The sequence below is a fragment of the Columba livia genome, chromosome 3, assembly GCF_036013475.1.
Source record: "Columba livia isolate bColLiv1 breed racing homer chromosome 3, bColLiv1.pat.W.v2, whole genome shotgun sequence".
NCBI lineage: Eukaryota > Metazoa > Chordata > Aves > Columbiformes > Columbidae > Columba > Columba livia.
Genome location: NC_088604.1, coordinates 1,109,963 through 1,124,658, shown reverse-complemented (window position 1 = coordinate 1,124,658; position 14,696 = coordinate 1,109,963). Strand labels below are relative to the sequence as shown.

Genomic DNA, 14,696 nt, shown 5'->3' with positions numbered 1-14,696 from the left:
GGCCAGGCTGGACGGGGCTCTGAGCACCCTGAGCTGGTGCAGATGTCCCTGCTCATGGCAGGGAGAACTGGGGGAGCTGGGAAGGTCCCAGCCATCCTGTCCCAGCCAACCCAAACCATCCTGTGATCCTATGACTTAGTAAAGTGAGGTTGTCAGTTGGACTCTATGATCTTAAAGGTCTTTTCCAACAGAAATGATTCTATGATTTTAAGTCGTTAAGGCCTTATGTGCCTTTTGGATGGTGTTAGAAAGGCTTCATCCTCCTGTGGAGCAGGGAACCAGACTAGTCGCTCCCTTAAGACCCCCCCAGCATCATCTGCTGAGCACCCCTGAAGTGCAAACTCTGGAGCCTTTATTTACTTCTTAGCTCTTGGGGTTATGCATGGAGGCAGAGCACAGCATCGGGTGTGACATGGGGGCAAGGGAAACAAGAATCGATGTGATTTTGGAGGTGTCTTGTCTGAAGGGGGTTGTGTGTTCAGCTCCAGCGTGGTGCCACCTCTTCTGTTTGTCATCAGCAATCAACACACCAGCAGCTCCAACCAACTTCACCCTTTGGCTGGACACCTTATTTTAGGAGGGGACACACAACCTTCTCCAGAATGCTCTTTCCTGACTGCAGAGGGTAGCCCAGGTGACTGACTTACTAAAGTTACTAAAGCCACTAAAATTATGTTAGATAAGCATCACCCAAGGACCTGTCCGGCTGCCTTGCAAGGACATTCATTCAATGGTGCAGGTGGGCACACAGGACTGGTTGCAAACAGCGTTTACATACCAGGTTGGGTATAAACGGTTCCAACGTCCATCTTGAAGGAACCCACCAAAGTCCCGCTGCGCAAGAGGTTTTTTGAGTGGATCACCTGGAAATTGAGAGGGGAAAACAGGTCAGATTTGGGTTTTTTTCCATGCCCTGGGAGCCATAAGGCTCTTTCCAGGGTGTTCGGTGTCAGATGGGACAGAAGCTGATGCATTTTCCTTGGTCTGTGCAGGACCTGGGTCTGTATAAGGACACTAAGAGGCACAATGGGGTTGGCAGCTCTTGTTTAGCAGTATTACAAGCAAGTGCAGACTCGGACTGAATAGAAAAATAGTACAAACAAATTAATATTTGAAACTTGATTAAGTTTTCCAGCCACTGTGGCAACAGCCACTGGGACATTCACCTGAAGGAAGGGTCTTTAGGATGCTCGAAATCTATGGTCTAACGCCCTTTGTGGGAGAAATTGTACAGCTGTTCTGTGCATGGGAGAGATATGGATACTCCTAATTAGTGTGGTTTGGTTAGTTAATGTGAAAATCCTGATCCTCGCCCTCCTCTGTGGCCGCGGGGAGGGCTGCAGGCCCTGCTTTGCTCTCCGCATCTGCAGGTGCCGCCACGGGAGATCCTCTGGCAGGCTCGGGAAGGTCTGGCTTCTGCCCAGCCTAAACACATCCCGAGACAGGCTGAGTTCTGCCTGGCTCTGGAATACCAGATCAGCCACCGAGGGAGGTGGTGAATGCAGGAGTGGAGCTGCATGGACCCAGACATGAAGGTCAGCGACGGAAAGAGGGACCGGGGATCTGCATAAGAGGCAATGCTTGTAAGACAGAACATCTGGGCTGCTGTTGGGTCTCACATCAAGGAACTTTAAGCCATGCCCAGTGCATATGCAAAATGGGCTGGTTTCTTCCAAAGCCCTGTGGTAAATACAGGTGAAACACTGGCCCAGGTTGGCCAGAGGGGTGGTGGATGAACCATCCCTGGAGACATCCCAGGCCAGGCTGGACGGGGCTCTGAGCAACCTGAGCTGGTGCAGATGTCCCTGCTCATGACAGGGGGACTGGGGGAGATTTAATAGTCCCTTCAACCCAAACCATCCTGTGATTTTACAAGAGGACAACACAACCACGCTCACTTACCGACAGCTTGATGATTTTGTCGAACATGACATCTGGGGGGACATGGAAATCGAAGACGAAGTACTGAAAGGGAAAGAACAGTCGTGAAGGCAGGAGAGGCGGGATGGGCTCCTTTGGGGTTGAAAGACAACACTGCAGTGCACGCTGCAGCTGGAGGAGCTGTGAGTGCCCAGAGGAGCATCCTGGAGCACACGGCACAGCAGGGACGGATCCGCGTGAGCCCCAACACCAACAACCTCTGCAGTCTGAGGAGCGAGGAAGCAGCACTAACTTCTTGGGAAAATGTAGAAGAATTTAGCACAGATCAAGCAAGTGCACTTTTTACCATTTTGCCAAATAGCAGAGGGCAAAGGCCTCATTTCTCCGTCTGCATGGTTTGAGACTTCATCGTGTTCCGACAAGAGGCGACAGAAGAAAAAAATCATTAAAAAAACCCCAAGTGACAAGAAATTGCATTTAATTGATCAACGGCAGTGTAGACCCTGAGGAGCGCGTAACCGTGAGCATCACCGCAGGACAGACCCACCTCGTTGTAGTACGGGCAATTGGTCGATTCCTTCATGGACGTGTATTTCTTTTCTTCTCCGACCTCCACGCAGACCACGGGGTCCATGTTGAGCCCAACCAGCTGCCGGGCCTCGATGATGGTGATGCTGACCTGGGGAGAGGGATTCACGCACCTTCAGCCCCCAGAGCAGCGCCAGGTGCTGCCTGCACCCCTGGCTCCCCAGCTCTGGGTGTTTGAGGCTTTTTCAGTGCAATGGTGGCAGCTCCGGGGTTCACTGGTCACACCAGAGACACCGGGATGCTCGGACAAGCCTGAGCAAGATGCAACGCAGTGTGGAGACCCTGGGCATCCCTGGTGCTTCTGCTAGAAAACACATCATAGGCCCCTTTCAACTAAAATATTATTCCATTCCATTCCATTCTATTCCATTCCATTCTATTCCATTCCATTCTATTCCATTCCATTCCGTTCTATTCCATTCCGTTCTATTCCATTCCGTTCTATTCCATTCCGTTCTATTCCATTCCGTTCTATTCCATTCCGTTCTATTCCATTCCGTTCCAATCCATTCCGTTCCAATCCATTCCATTCCATCCCATCCCATCCCATTCTTTGCTATTTACAGAGCATTCTCCACCATTTCATGGTTCGAAGCTCCTATTTGCATCCTTACACACATCCCATTTTATTTGAAGGAAGTCCTCCTGTATGTGGCCTATGAAAACTCACCTGCTTTCAACAGAACATGAGCAATTCATTCAGATGCAACATTCGTATGTATTTATGACACAGAAGCTTGTCATTCACAATTCAATCCACCTTGCGACATTAAATTCATAATAGGGATTTAGATCATATCTAAACTCCTTCCTTGCAATACTCAATTCCTATTAGGAATTCGCGCTTGGATTACACCAACATTTCTTAATGTAACTAAAAACTACAAGGTGTAATTTCATGTAGGTACCAAATCTTTTCAATTCCCAGCAGCCATTTTTCCAGACTCATCTCTTTAAAATCTGGTGGGACAGGTAACCTCCAGGTTTCAAAGCACAGTGAACTGGGGTATCCTTTAAAACTCTTGTTGTTTTAAATAACCTGAGCTCTCAGTCCTGGCTGCCTTGAAGCCCAACAGATGAGTTAATTTACACACGTCTTCTCCAGCTATCATTCATTATTTTTGTAACTTGAACTTAGCTTTACCTTAAATCACATCATAATGGAAAAGAGAACTCAGCTCAGGTTTATTCCTCACATACAGCACAGAATCACAGAATCCTTTTGGTTGGAAAAGCCCCTCAAGATCATTGAGTTCAACCATAACCCAGCCCTGTCCCTGCCCCATGTCCTGAGAACCTCATGTCCGTCTGTCCAGCCCTCCAGGGCTGGTGACTCCAGCACTGCCCTGGGCAGCCTGTTCAATGCCCCACAGCCCTTTGCGGGGAGAAATTTTTGGTAAAGAGCATGGAAACACCCCAAAGAACTTCTGAACACATTCCTCTGCACTGAGACTGCTCCTCTGTGCCTCCTCAGCCCCTGGAGATGACTTTGCTGGGCACCACCTTCGTTAACACTTTGTCCCTCCATGCCCTCTGCTGCCGCAGAGCCAGGCGCTGTCTTGAGGTTTCCCAGGGATGGAAGATCAAGTACTTTCCTCTGATTCTTCCCCAAAGGGCTGTGGGGCATTGGAACAGGCTGCCCAGGGCAGTGCTGGAGTCACCAGCCCTGGAGGGCTGGACAGACGGACATGAGGTTCTCAGGACATGGGGCAGGGACAGGGGTGAGTTATGGTTGGACTCGATGATCTTGAGGGTCTCTTCAACCAAAACGATTCTATGATTCTCAGATGTCCCCCAAGAGCCAATTGCCAAAGGAAAGCAGATGTATGGAGGTCAGCCAGGCACGTACGTCACTCGTGAACCAGCCTAGCGCTGCAAATCCTGTTATACTCCAGAAATCAGCCATTCCACATCAACACTGGCCTTGGGATCCTCCTCTTTGCAGTGGCCGAATAACTGGACCTTGTGTTCCTTCTGCCCCTTGGTTGGCATTTGTTCTGCGTCTTCCCCCTCCTCATTATGTTCTTTATGTTCTCCCTCCTGAACCAAGCAGACTCCTTCCCTGTAATCCTCACAATTTGGTCTGTACTGGATGCTGCAAATGTTCTGCAATAAATCTCTAACCAAAAAAATCATTATTTGCATTGTTCCGAGCTATCCCCAGGAACATTTTGCTGTGCTGAGAGGTGAGGACATAAAGCTCAATCTCTGCTGAACCAGCACGACTTGTTGAAAATGAGAAAAGGACCCAATTTATGAAACGCTGGCACCGACTAGTAAGGGAGAAAGGAGCAGCATGGAGCGTCTGAGCCTTGGGGAACTACATGTGCAGTTCTTCTGACTCAATATGAAGGGGCAGGAATGAAGCATCGCTAACATTGAAGATGACCCTGCTCATGGCAGGGATTGGACTAGATGAGCTTTGAAGGTCCCTTCCAACCCAAACTGTTCTGCGACTCAATGTTTGTATGAGCAGCCACGTACCAGCCTGATGAAAGCCAGTGAGCAACCTACTGCCAGCCAGGGCTCACCCATCTTGAATGCTAAACAGCACCCTGACAGCTCTTGGGAGGCAAGAGAAATGCCTTGGAGACAGCCTGGTTCAACCGCAGGTTCATCTGTGCCTCCTGGGCTCCACACCACGGAGAGCAAAACCAGTTAATTACTTAATTTCAAACTTGTTGCTCCAACATTTAAATGCCAGCTCTCGGGAAGTCGAGCTTTGTAAATATAGCGCCTTAAAACTCAGTGTGAACATGTTCCCTGCAAAACTGTCCCCCCACCCCCAGGTAGTGACCCCTGTGAGCTGAAGTTGGGGCCACCACATTGTCACCTACCTGGTAATCCATTGGCCTCCCAGCACTTGGCTCCATTTTGATGTCAGGCTTGGACCTGTGGAGGGGCAGAAGAAAGCCCAGTCAAACCAGAGGTCTGGGACGGAGCATTTGCAAGGTCACCCCTTGAAGCTCCTGCCCTCTTTGAGCCTGAGGAACATAAACCCCGAGGGCTGCAAAATACTGAACATCGGTGCTTTTTGCAGCACGTCAGGTATTTCCAAAAAGGCACCTCTGGCACGGGGCAATGTGACTTCCAACATACCCCATCTTGGGGGACACACGGTTGTGGGGTCAGGGTTAGGAGAAGGTGCCCTCACCTCCTGGCTCGCACAAGGTCACATCTGGAGCTCACCTCTTATTGGAGACATTGGTGGTGACAGCGGTGACGGAGGCCAAGGAGATGGTGTCTGGTTCCAGTCTGCCTCCCAGCCTCATGGCTTTTCGGTCCAGGTCTTCTGCTTCCAAAACAGCAGGTTCGTCTGCACAAAGGAGACAAAAGAAACGTCTCTTATGGTTTCCACTCGGTGAATAATTAAAGGCGAAGAGAAAGGTAACCAATGCATCCTATCAGCCTCACCTGATAATACAAAGAACAATGGTCACCAGGTCAGGTCACAGGCAACCTGGTCTAAAAAGGGATTAAAAGAAGAGCTTTGCTTCATGGGACACATTATTCCTCAGGGCAGCGTGCCTGGATACGGCTTTGTGAAGGCAGAAACAAAATGGAAAATAACACCCCAGACGTCAAGGGGTGAAAGAGCATTTGAGCAAGCGTTGCAGCTCTAGCTACCAGACGAGCAGCTGCAAAGACAACCAGCCACCTAGGCCCGAAAAAAACAAGACAAAGGGGTCATTTCCCATGATGAAAAATTGCTACAGGAAGGGTCGAGACCCCAGATCCCACCGGCACTGAGACACAGCTGAGTTGCCCTTCCATCTGTGTTTCTCCCAGAAGAAGTTGCTGAGATGCTGCTGTTCCCATGTGCACATCACACAAAGCAGCAATGGTTTTATTCTGTTGGGCCAAACATGCCAGTGTAGCTGTTGGGTCACTGGTTTGCTCAGGTGGCACAGCAGGGTAGCACCAAATCCATTCATATGGCACAGATGTGGCTCCTGGGAAACACATTCCTCGTCTCTTCACTAAGCTGGGGAAGCTCATAGTGTGCTCCAGGGGATTGATGTGCTCCAGGAGACCAGAAACCAGGTTTTTCACCATAGTCTAGCCTGGTTTTCTGAGAGAATATGGGCTTCAGCTGAAGCGAGGGAGATCTAGGCTGGGTTTTGGGAAAAGCTTTCCACCAGGCTGGAGATACCCAGGGCTGCAGGCTGGGTGGGGAAAGGGTGTCATTGACTCAACTGGGAGTTTTGAGGATTGAGTTACACCCAAACCAGCCGGGAAAGACCCACTCGGCCCCTCCCAGCTTGGGTTTTGGGGATTCAGTGTCTGTCTGACCTGGCGGGACCAGCAGCCTGCACAGCAGGGCAGACCATGGCACAAAAAGATGGCGGCTTGGCCAACAGGCAGAGTGTCAACACATCCACCACATCCCATCACCAGCTGCCAGAACAAGGGTAGGAGTCATAGAAGGATTTTGATTGGGAAAGACCATCAAGATCATGGAGTCTGTTACCCCACCCCTGGCACTGCCCCGTGTCCCTGAGAACCTCATGTCCGTCTGTCCAGCCCTCCAGGGCTGGTGACTCCAGCACTGCCCTGGGCAGCCTGTTCCAATGCCCCACAGCCCTTTGGGGAAGAAATTGTTCCCACATCCAACCTCAACCTCCCCTGGGCAACCTGAGGCCGTTTCCTCTGCTCCTGGCGCTTGTTCCTGGGGAGCAGAGCCCGACCCCCCTGGCTCCAAGCTCCTTTCAGGCAGTTCAGAGATCAGAAGGTCTCCCCTCAGCTCCTGTTCTCCAGCTGAACCCCCAGGTCCCTCAGCCGCTCCATCACACTTGTGCTCCAGCCCCTCACCAGCTCCGTTCCCTTCTCTCCACTCGCTCCAGCACCTCAAGGCCTTTCTTGGTGTGAGGGGCCCAGAACTGCCCCAGGATTGGAGGTATGGCCTCCCCAGGTCCCAGCACAGGGACGGTCACTGTCAGTGCCTCTACCCACACCAGCATCCCAAGCCAAATTCCCCTTTTCCCATCCTCAAACATGGCTTAAAAGCGGTGGAGATTCACCCAGAGACACTGCCTAAAGCAACGCTCTGTCCTCACCTGCAAACATCCATTCCCCCATTTCTTTGCTGTTGAAACCCAATCCTTTGGTCCGAATGGAAACAACAGCAAATTTCCGATCGCTGACCCTTTTGTGCGTTTCCAGAACGGCGTCTGGTTTCAGCGCGGTGCCGGGCGCAGGGACACGCAGCGCTGCCGCAGCCGAGTCCTTCCTCCCGCTGAGCTGCTGCACCGCGTGCCCAGTGAGGGCGAGCGCAAAGTCCCGCTTTGCATCGTCACATTTGCACATCTTCCCTCAAAATAAGCCAGGAGCTGCCTCGCGTGAGTCCCTGCTTTTGCCACCATTGCTCAAGGTGGGTGATATCTGATCCAGCTTTTGGCTGGAGACTCTCCATCAGTTCCTATTTCTCATTTCCCTGTGGAGGCCCAGCTCTCCTGCCCAGCTCCCAGTGCTCCCCATCTAATCCCTGAGTCACAGCAGCAATAAGAGAAAGGGTGATGGGTCTAAACTAAAGGAGGGAGATTCAGGCCGGACATGATGCAGAAATTGTTTGTGCTGAGGGTGGTGAGAGCCTGGCCCAGGTTGGCCAGAGAGGTGGTGGATGAACCATCCCTGGAGACATCCCAGGCCAGGCTGGACGGGGCTCTGAGCACCCTGAGCTGGTGAAGATGTCCCTGCTCATGGCAGAGGTGGCACTGGGGGAGTTTTAACGGTCCCTTCAACCCAAACCATCCTGTGACTCTGTGTATAATTCCTGTGCTTCCCTGTGATGTTCTGGGCAGCCAGAAAGCAGCACCAGGGCAGGGAACAACGTCCCCCCAGGAACATCGTACCTTGTTTTCGATGGTCATCTTTTGATGGACGCGTCTTGCCGAGCTTCATGGCTGAAAATACTCCTTTCCCAGCCCTGGAAGAAGAGAAGGAGAAAAAACCCCAACCATTAATCACTGTATTTTTAGTGCTGTTCTCTGGGACTTGGGGGTGGGATCAAGAGGAACCTTTCCACAGCTCGACAGCGAGAGAAGAAATATCAGCAGAAAGACGAAGCCGGGGTTGCTGCAAAGATGCCCAGCACAGGGGCAAGATCGCAGCCACGGGGAGCCCTGGGTCTCGGCTTTATTCTCAGGTAATGCCCCAACTTGGGATAAAATGCAGGGCTGGAGAATAATGTTAGCAGCCAACAAACTTCCCGCAGCCTGTGCCTCCGCTGCGAACAGCCATCCCACCTCTCCCGACCCATTTGTGCGATTGCTCCCCAGCTACCTAAAACCATTAACTAAAAATGAAAGCATCCGACCGCTTCCCCCACCGCCTTGCTGTGAAAAATCAATAAGCTCTTTGGCTAGACCAGCAGCAAGCCTGTGCAGATCCTACGGTCTTTCTGCAGCCCGTTGCAGAAACATCTTTCCCCTTCCAGCACAGTAAAACAACACGATTTTTCCAGTTCCAGTGCGGTAAATACCAGTGTCAGGTCAGCTTTAGCTCCCCGCCTGCAATCTAGGCTGGGATCAAATGCACTCAGGGCAGTCTGGGCTTGATCAGCTGATAAAATAAGTTTGCAAATGGCTTGCTGGTTGCTTTCTAAAAATACCCATCATTTCAAGGTAAGTTTAAGCAATTTAGATTCTAGCTCCAGATGCTGCAGAAATCAGCCCGTGCAACCACAAGAGCTTCAACAGTCTGGGCTCCTGAGTTACTTGGTGTTTGTCACATCCATAATATATAGAACTAAAGCATTCAGTAAGTGACAGGATTTCTGCACTGCAAACGGGATTGCTCTCCAATGCAGCTCCAGCAAACGGGCAGAGATTGTTAAAGTCAATAAGAGCCCTGAGACTGTTCCCTGTCGTTCGGAGGTTACGTCCACGCTGCAGGAGGCGGGAGGTCCTGTTACCCCAGGGAAAGCTGTGGAGTCTGCACATAATGTGCATTTTTAGCCCAAAGACCAAGCTGAAATCCTCAGTAGCAAAAAACCTCCGTAGTATGTAAAGCTTCACAGTATCTAAGATTCCATAGCATCTAAAACTCCGTAGCATCTGTAAAACTGAAACCAGCGCGAAGCACAAGCCAGAGCGTGCAATAACTAAAGATCATTAAAGAGCAAACAGCTGGGGAGCAACGTGAAGGCAACGGGCTGTGACTGTGCCCAGAGCGGGAGCCTAAGGGGGGAATTTTTAATGGGAAAATTCCCATGACCTGCAAGTTTTGCTCTTTGCAGAAACACAACTGGGATGTGCTGCCCGTGAGCCAAGCGAAGGCGCCAGAACTTCGGATCCCTCAGCTCTGAGCACATCTGCCTGGGGCCAACGGATGAAGTTGCACCTTTTATCATTATCATTATTATTATTATTATTATTATTATTATTATTATATTTTTTGTGCAAAGCCGATAAATCCTGGCATGGCAGCCAGCCTGATGCTTGTGTTGTCTTGTAAGAACTGGGAGTTTGCAGGCTGACAATGGAACTGGAGCAAACAAGAAGAAAATTAAGGAGAATAGGAAGATAATGTGTTCACCAAGGGAGGGGGAATTCAACTGGGGCATGAAGCCAGCATAAAGTATAGGAACTATTTATAGGTGAGGTTTAATTGGGACTAAGCGATGTCTGGGTCTCCAGGCAGCCGTGATTAATTCACAGGATCCTCGGTGAAAGGGCAGTTTCTGAATGGATAGGAGAAGGAAAGACAAGGGCCGGCTTTCCTGCTATGGGGAGAGTAACACTTTTAAGCTATTTGCAAACTCATTTTTTTATGAGTAAATGCTGTAATAACAGCTCAGGCCGTGAAACTCTGCTCCGAGCTCACTGTTCAGCTCTGAGTTTCCTTCTAGGAGCTGTGGGAAACCCAGCAGACACAGTCCCTCCGCAAAAAGAAACACAGTTCCATCACATTCCCTCCTTCCCAATTAATTTCTTAAAATTGGAGAAAAATAAATAACAATCCCAGCAGCCCCAGAACCGGCAATTTACTGACACGTGGTTGGGGAGAAAAATCCCTGTATCTGTCCCAGGAATTACTGAGGTTCCTTGGGAAGTCAAACAAAACAGAAGAGCAACTGGTGCCGAGCCAGTGGGACTCTGCGGGGAAGATACTGGCTGTGCTGGCCCTCAAGCAGGACCCAAAATAACAAGGGTCCTGTTATTATCCTGAGCATGCGTTGGGACTGGGTTAGCACAGCAAGTGATGCCCCTAGCATAAAACAGCAAAGCTGTTTTGGGGCCATGTTGAACAAGACCGGGATTAAGCACTTGGTCCAAGCAACACGCACAGAGACCCATCCCAGCAGCACCAGTCCCACCCAGCTCCTTCCAGAGGGTGCGCATGGGAGCTGTGTCACCCCTGTCCCTTCCCAGAGCTCAGCCTTGGTCAACGTGCTATGGGGACATCGGCTGCATGAGCCTCTTGCGTGTCCCCAAAGGCAGATTTACTGCAGAAGAGGCCCCAGCAATGGGAGGCAGCCCGACAGCCTCTGGCACATCCCTGAGACGAGCTGCAGTTTGGAGAGCAGAGTCTCTCGGTGCCATAAAACCTCTGGTGTTGTCCCCATACCACATGCCCCTGATGCTCTTCCCAGCCCCAGTTGCAACACCTGGTGCCCCCTCCTTCCTTTAGTGCTGCCTTTAATGGTGTTACTACAAGGGGAGGCAAATACCCAGGAAACAATGGAGTGTGGAGATCACTGAGAAAATAAAAATAAAAATAAAAATAAAAATAAAAATAAAAATAAAAATAAAAATAAAAATAAAAACGAAAGCAGATTTTGACAACATACTCAGTAAATGCTGAAAAGAAGGGAAGAAGCAAACGCAGGCTGAGGAACAAGCAGTTGCAGATGCTTCAGAGACAGATGCCCAGTGACCCACCCTCACCCCCCAGCCCCTTCCCAAGCCCCACAGTCATGTTTTCCAAGCCAGGTGAGCACCAACACACCCCGTACAACCCCCCTTCCCATCCTTGGGGTGGTACCTTCACCCGCCGGCCATCCAGGACCTGGCTTCCCCAGGAGCAGATGCTGGAAGAGCTGAGCCGAGGCAGGAGAGCGGCCGGTGGCGGGTCTAGGATGGGGGGACCATCCCGGTGGGGACCGAGTAGGGACGGGGACCCCGGCCAAACCTCCTCTCCGAGCACAGTGGGGTCTTTGCAGCATTAAGCAAAGGTGGTGCCGACCCTGCGCTGCTCCCACCAGGCACCCCACGGCGCAGATGGGGAGACAGAGCCGGCGGAGAGCTGACACCGGCCCCACATGAATTTTACATGAGGACCTGCGAACCTGAGATGCTGACACAGGCTGTGGCAGCACCGAGAGCCCCCCCTTTGCCAAAGCCTGGTTTCCTAAAGAACTGAGATGATGGTCAAGAGAGGTTCTCCTGCCCCTCTGCTCTGCCCTGGGGAGACCACACCTGGAATATTGTGTCCAGTTGTGGCCCCTCAGTTCCAGCAGGACAGGGAACTGCTGGAGAGAGTCCAGCGCAGCCACCAAGATGCTGGAGGGAGTGGAGCATCTCCCGTGGGAGGAAAGGCTGAGGGAGCTGGGGCTCTGGAGCTGGACAAGAGGAGACTGAGGGGGGACTCATTGCTGGGGATCAAGATGGAAAGGGGGAGTGTCAGGAGGATGGAGCCAGGCTCTTCTGGTGACAACCAATGACAGGACAAGGGGCAATGGGTGCAAACTGGAACACAGGAGGTTCCACTGCAAGAGGAGAAGCAACTTGTTGGGGGTGAGGGTGGCAGAGCCTGGCCCAGGCTGCCCAGGGGGTTGTGGAGTCTCCTTCTGTGCAGACATTCCAACCCGCCTGGACACCTTCCTGTGTAACCTCATCTGGGTGTTCCTGCTCCATGGGGGGATTGCACTGCATGAGCTTTCCAGGGCCCTTCAACCCCTGACATTCTGGGATTCTGTGATCTGCTCCCCTCCAAAACGCTGCAAGGTGCTGGCCCACCGCAAACCAGTTTGGCAGCAGGGGGCTGAAGATGTCACCTGTGTTCCCAAGATAGGGACAGGCCACCAAGCAAGCTCAAACCTGTCTTAGACAACAGAGCATCCACCCAGCCTCCCATAGTGCTCCCCACTTGGGCTTTCTGGTGTGTAAGGTGGGATTAAGCAGATTAATTATCTGCAGTTGATGGTGAAGCACATCTCTGCTTAGTTCACTGCTCCCAGAAGGACTTGGATTTGTCCTTTAGGGTTCCCCCATGTGGTTCTCCAGGAGGGGAGCACGGACGGACAGGCAGGTTTGAGACCTGGGCTGGGAGGTGGAAGCAGTCTCTCTCCTGGCCAGCTCCTAGTTAAAGATACGGTTGCAGGTTATTGGTTAATTATTCATGGCTAAAGAGAACATTTTAATCATTGCTGTTTACTGGGGAGCAGGGAACAGGTTTCCACGGCTCATTTCTTTACAGGAATTATTCCCATCAGGTGGGTGCTGCCTCTGTCACCCCCGTGCTAATGAGACTTCCAGTTCTGCCACCCATACTGGGGACAGACCCCATGGGTCACCCTGCACACAAACCCGCAGACCAGTCTGCCTCTTCCCCTTCCCACACAGCCAAACTGGGGAGGGAACCAGCAAGGACCAGGCTGCTGGGTGCAGGGACGTCTCTCCCCATCTTGATGCTGCTCTCTCCTCACTGACAGCTTGAAGACATTTAGAATCATAAAATCACAGAATAGTTGGGGTCAGAGGGACATTCCCAGCTCCCCCAGTGCCCCCTGCCATGAGCAGGGACATCTGCACCAGCTCAGGCTGCTCAGAGCCCCATCCAGCCTGGCCTGGGATGTCTCCAGGGATGGTTCATCCACCACCTCTCTGGCCAACCTGGGCCAGGCTCTCACCACCCTCAGCACAAACAATTTCTTCCTCAGGTCCGGCCTGAATCTCCCTCCTTTAGTTTAAAACCATCACCCCTTGTCCTATCGCAACAGGCCCTGCTCAAAAAATCTGTCCCCATTTTTCTCCTTTCCCCACTTCATCATTTCCTCCTCGCTTTACACCATTAATTAGGAGGGTCTATCAGTCAGATACCACCATAAACTGGTCCTTCGGCTGCAATGCAATAAATACGAGCCAGAAAAGACCTCATGGATTGGGAATTGTCCCCTGGGCAGCGGGGCATTAGCCTGTGCTCGCAGGAGACTCGAGCTTAACTTTGAGCCGCTTTGTTAAGCCAGAGGATGCTGCTGTTGGGAGGGAGCTCAGACACAGCCTGGGCTGGTGCCAACGCAAGCAGCTGGGGATAAAAGGAAGGCAGGAGCTGAAGAAACTGGTCTACATGGATGATGTGGCAGCAGGAGCTGTAAAGCTGGTGCTAAGTCCCATTTGCTCGGCCCTGAGCTGAGACCTGCACCCAGAGCTGCTCCTGCCCTGCAGCCCATCCTGCCAGGAGCCAGGCTTCTCTCAGGACCTCACTGCTCCTTTCCAGTTGTACCAGGGACTGGCCCAAGCCCCTCTTTAACATTTGGCTTTTGCTGTAGATAAATATTGTCTGCAGGCTCCGAGGTCTCAGGCCACACATCCAAGAGAGCCAAGCTCCTCCAGGGCTGATAGGCTCAGCTTTAGAGAAAGGGAGGGCACACCAGGTACCGACCGGATCAGATGCAACACAAGCATGGAAAGCTGGAAATAAAGAAGAGGAAGGAGAAGCAGCAAGGAGAGCAAACCTACTTGTGCTCCTTCGTCTTCTCTTTGCCTTTGCTGGAGCCGGCGGCCACGCGTCAAGGGAACAAAAGGCAAAGAAGCTTCAGTGCACACCGAGTGTTTCAAATCAGACCATCAAATCCAAAGCTGCTCTTCCCTTTGCAGTTCCCTGCTCCTCACCAGAGCTCCAAGTGCCCCATCCCCAGGCTGTGCTCACGGCATCTCCCCTCAGCGGGGCTGATCCCGAGCAGCCCTGTCCTGCCCACAGCTGTGATTTGGGTGGGTAACATCTCTGTGGGACCCTCTGGAGGTGATGGGCGACCCCTGGGTGCAGGTCTGCGGCCAGGAAAGCAGCTGCACAGGCACGCGAGTGAGTGGGTATGGGCACAGATCAGAGATGCTCCTGGTGCAGGAGACGAGGCTTCTTTTTAACAGAGGTGAGCAGTCTTGTCCTCCCACAAAGATGTATTCACATCTTCTCTCCCAAAAGGGCTCAGCTGGAGATGGGTTGGGTCTGGGGCTCCTCCTGCCCTGACACCACCCAGGAGGCACCAGCTCCTCACCTCCTTGTTT

The 14,696-nt window shown here is 51.8% G+C and overlaps 1 protein-coding gene across 7 annotated transcripts in view; it reads right to left on the bottom strand.

The window, feature by feature from the left end:
- OTOF (otoferlin) overlaps window positions 1-14,696 on the bottom strand; it is a 115,373-nt gene that overhangs the window by 42,060 nt on the left and 58,617 nt on the right. For all 7 annotated transcript variants that reach the window (XM_065055469.1, XM_065055472.1, XM_065055466.1 and 4 more), the window contains 6 exons: window positions 8,322-8,395; window positions 5,659-5,785; window positions 5,307-5,361; window positions 2,429-2,560; window positions 1,903-1,965; window positions 779-863 (listed from right to left, as the gene is read on the bottom strand). In XM_065055469.1, the coding sequence (XP_064911541.1) occupies window positions 779-863; window positions 1,903-1,965; window positions 2,429-2,560; window positions 5,307-5,361; window positions 5,659-5,785; window positions 8,322-8,395 (536 nt within the window). The remainder of the gene's footprint in view (window positions 1-778; window positions 864-1,902; window positions 1,966-2,428; window positions 2,561-5,306; window positions 5,362-5,658; window positions 5,786-8,321; window positions 8,396-14,696) is intronic.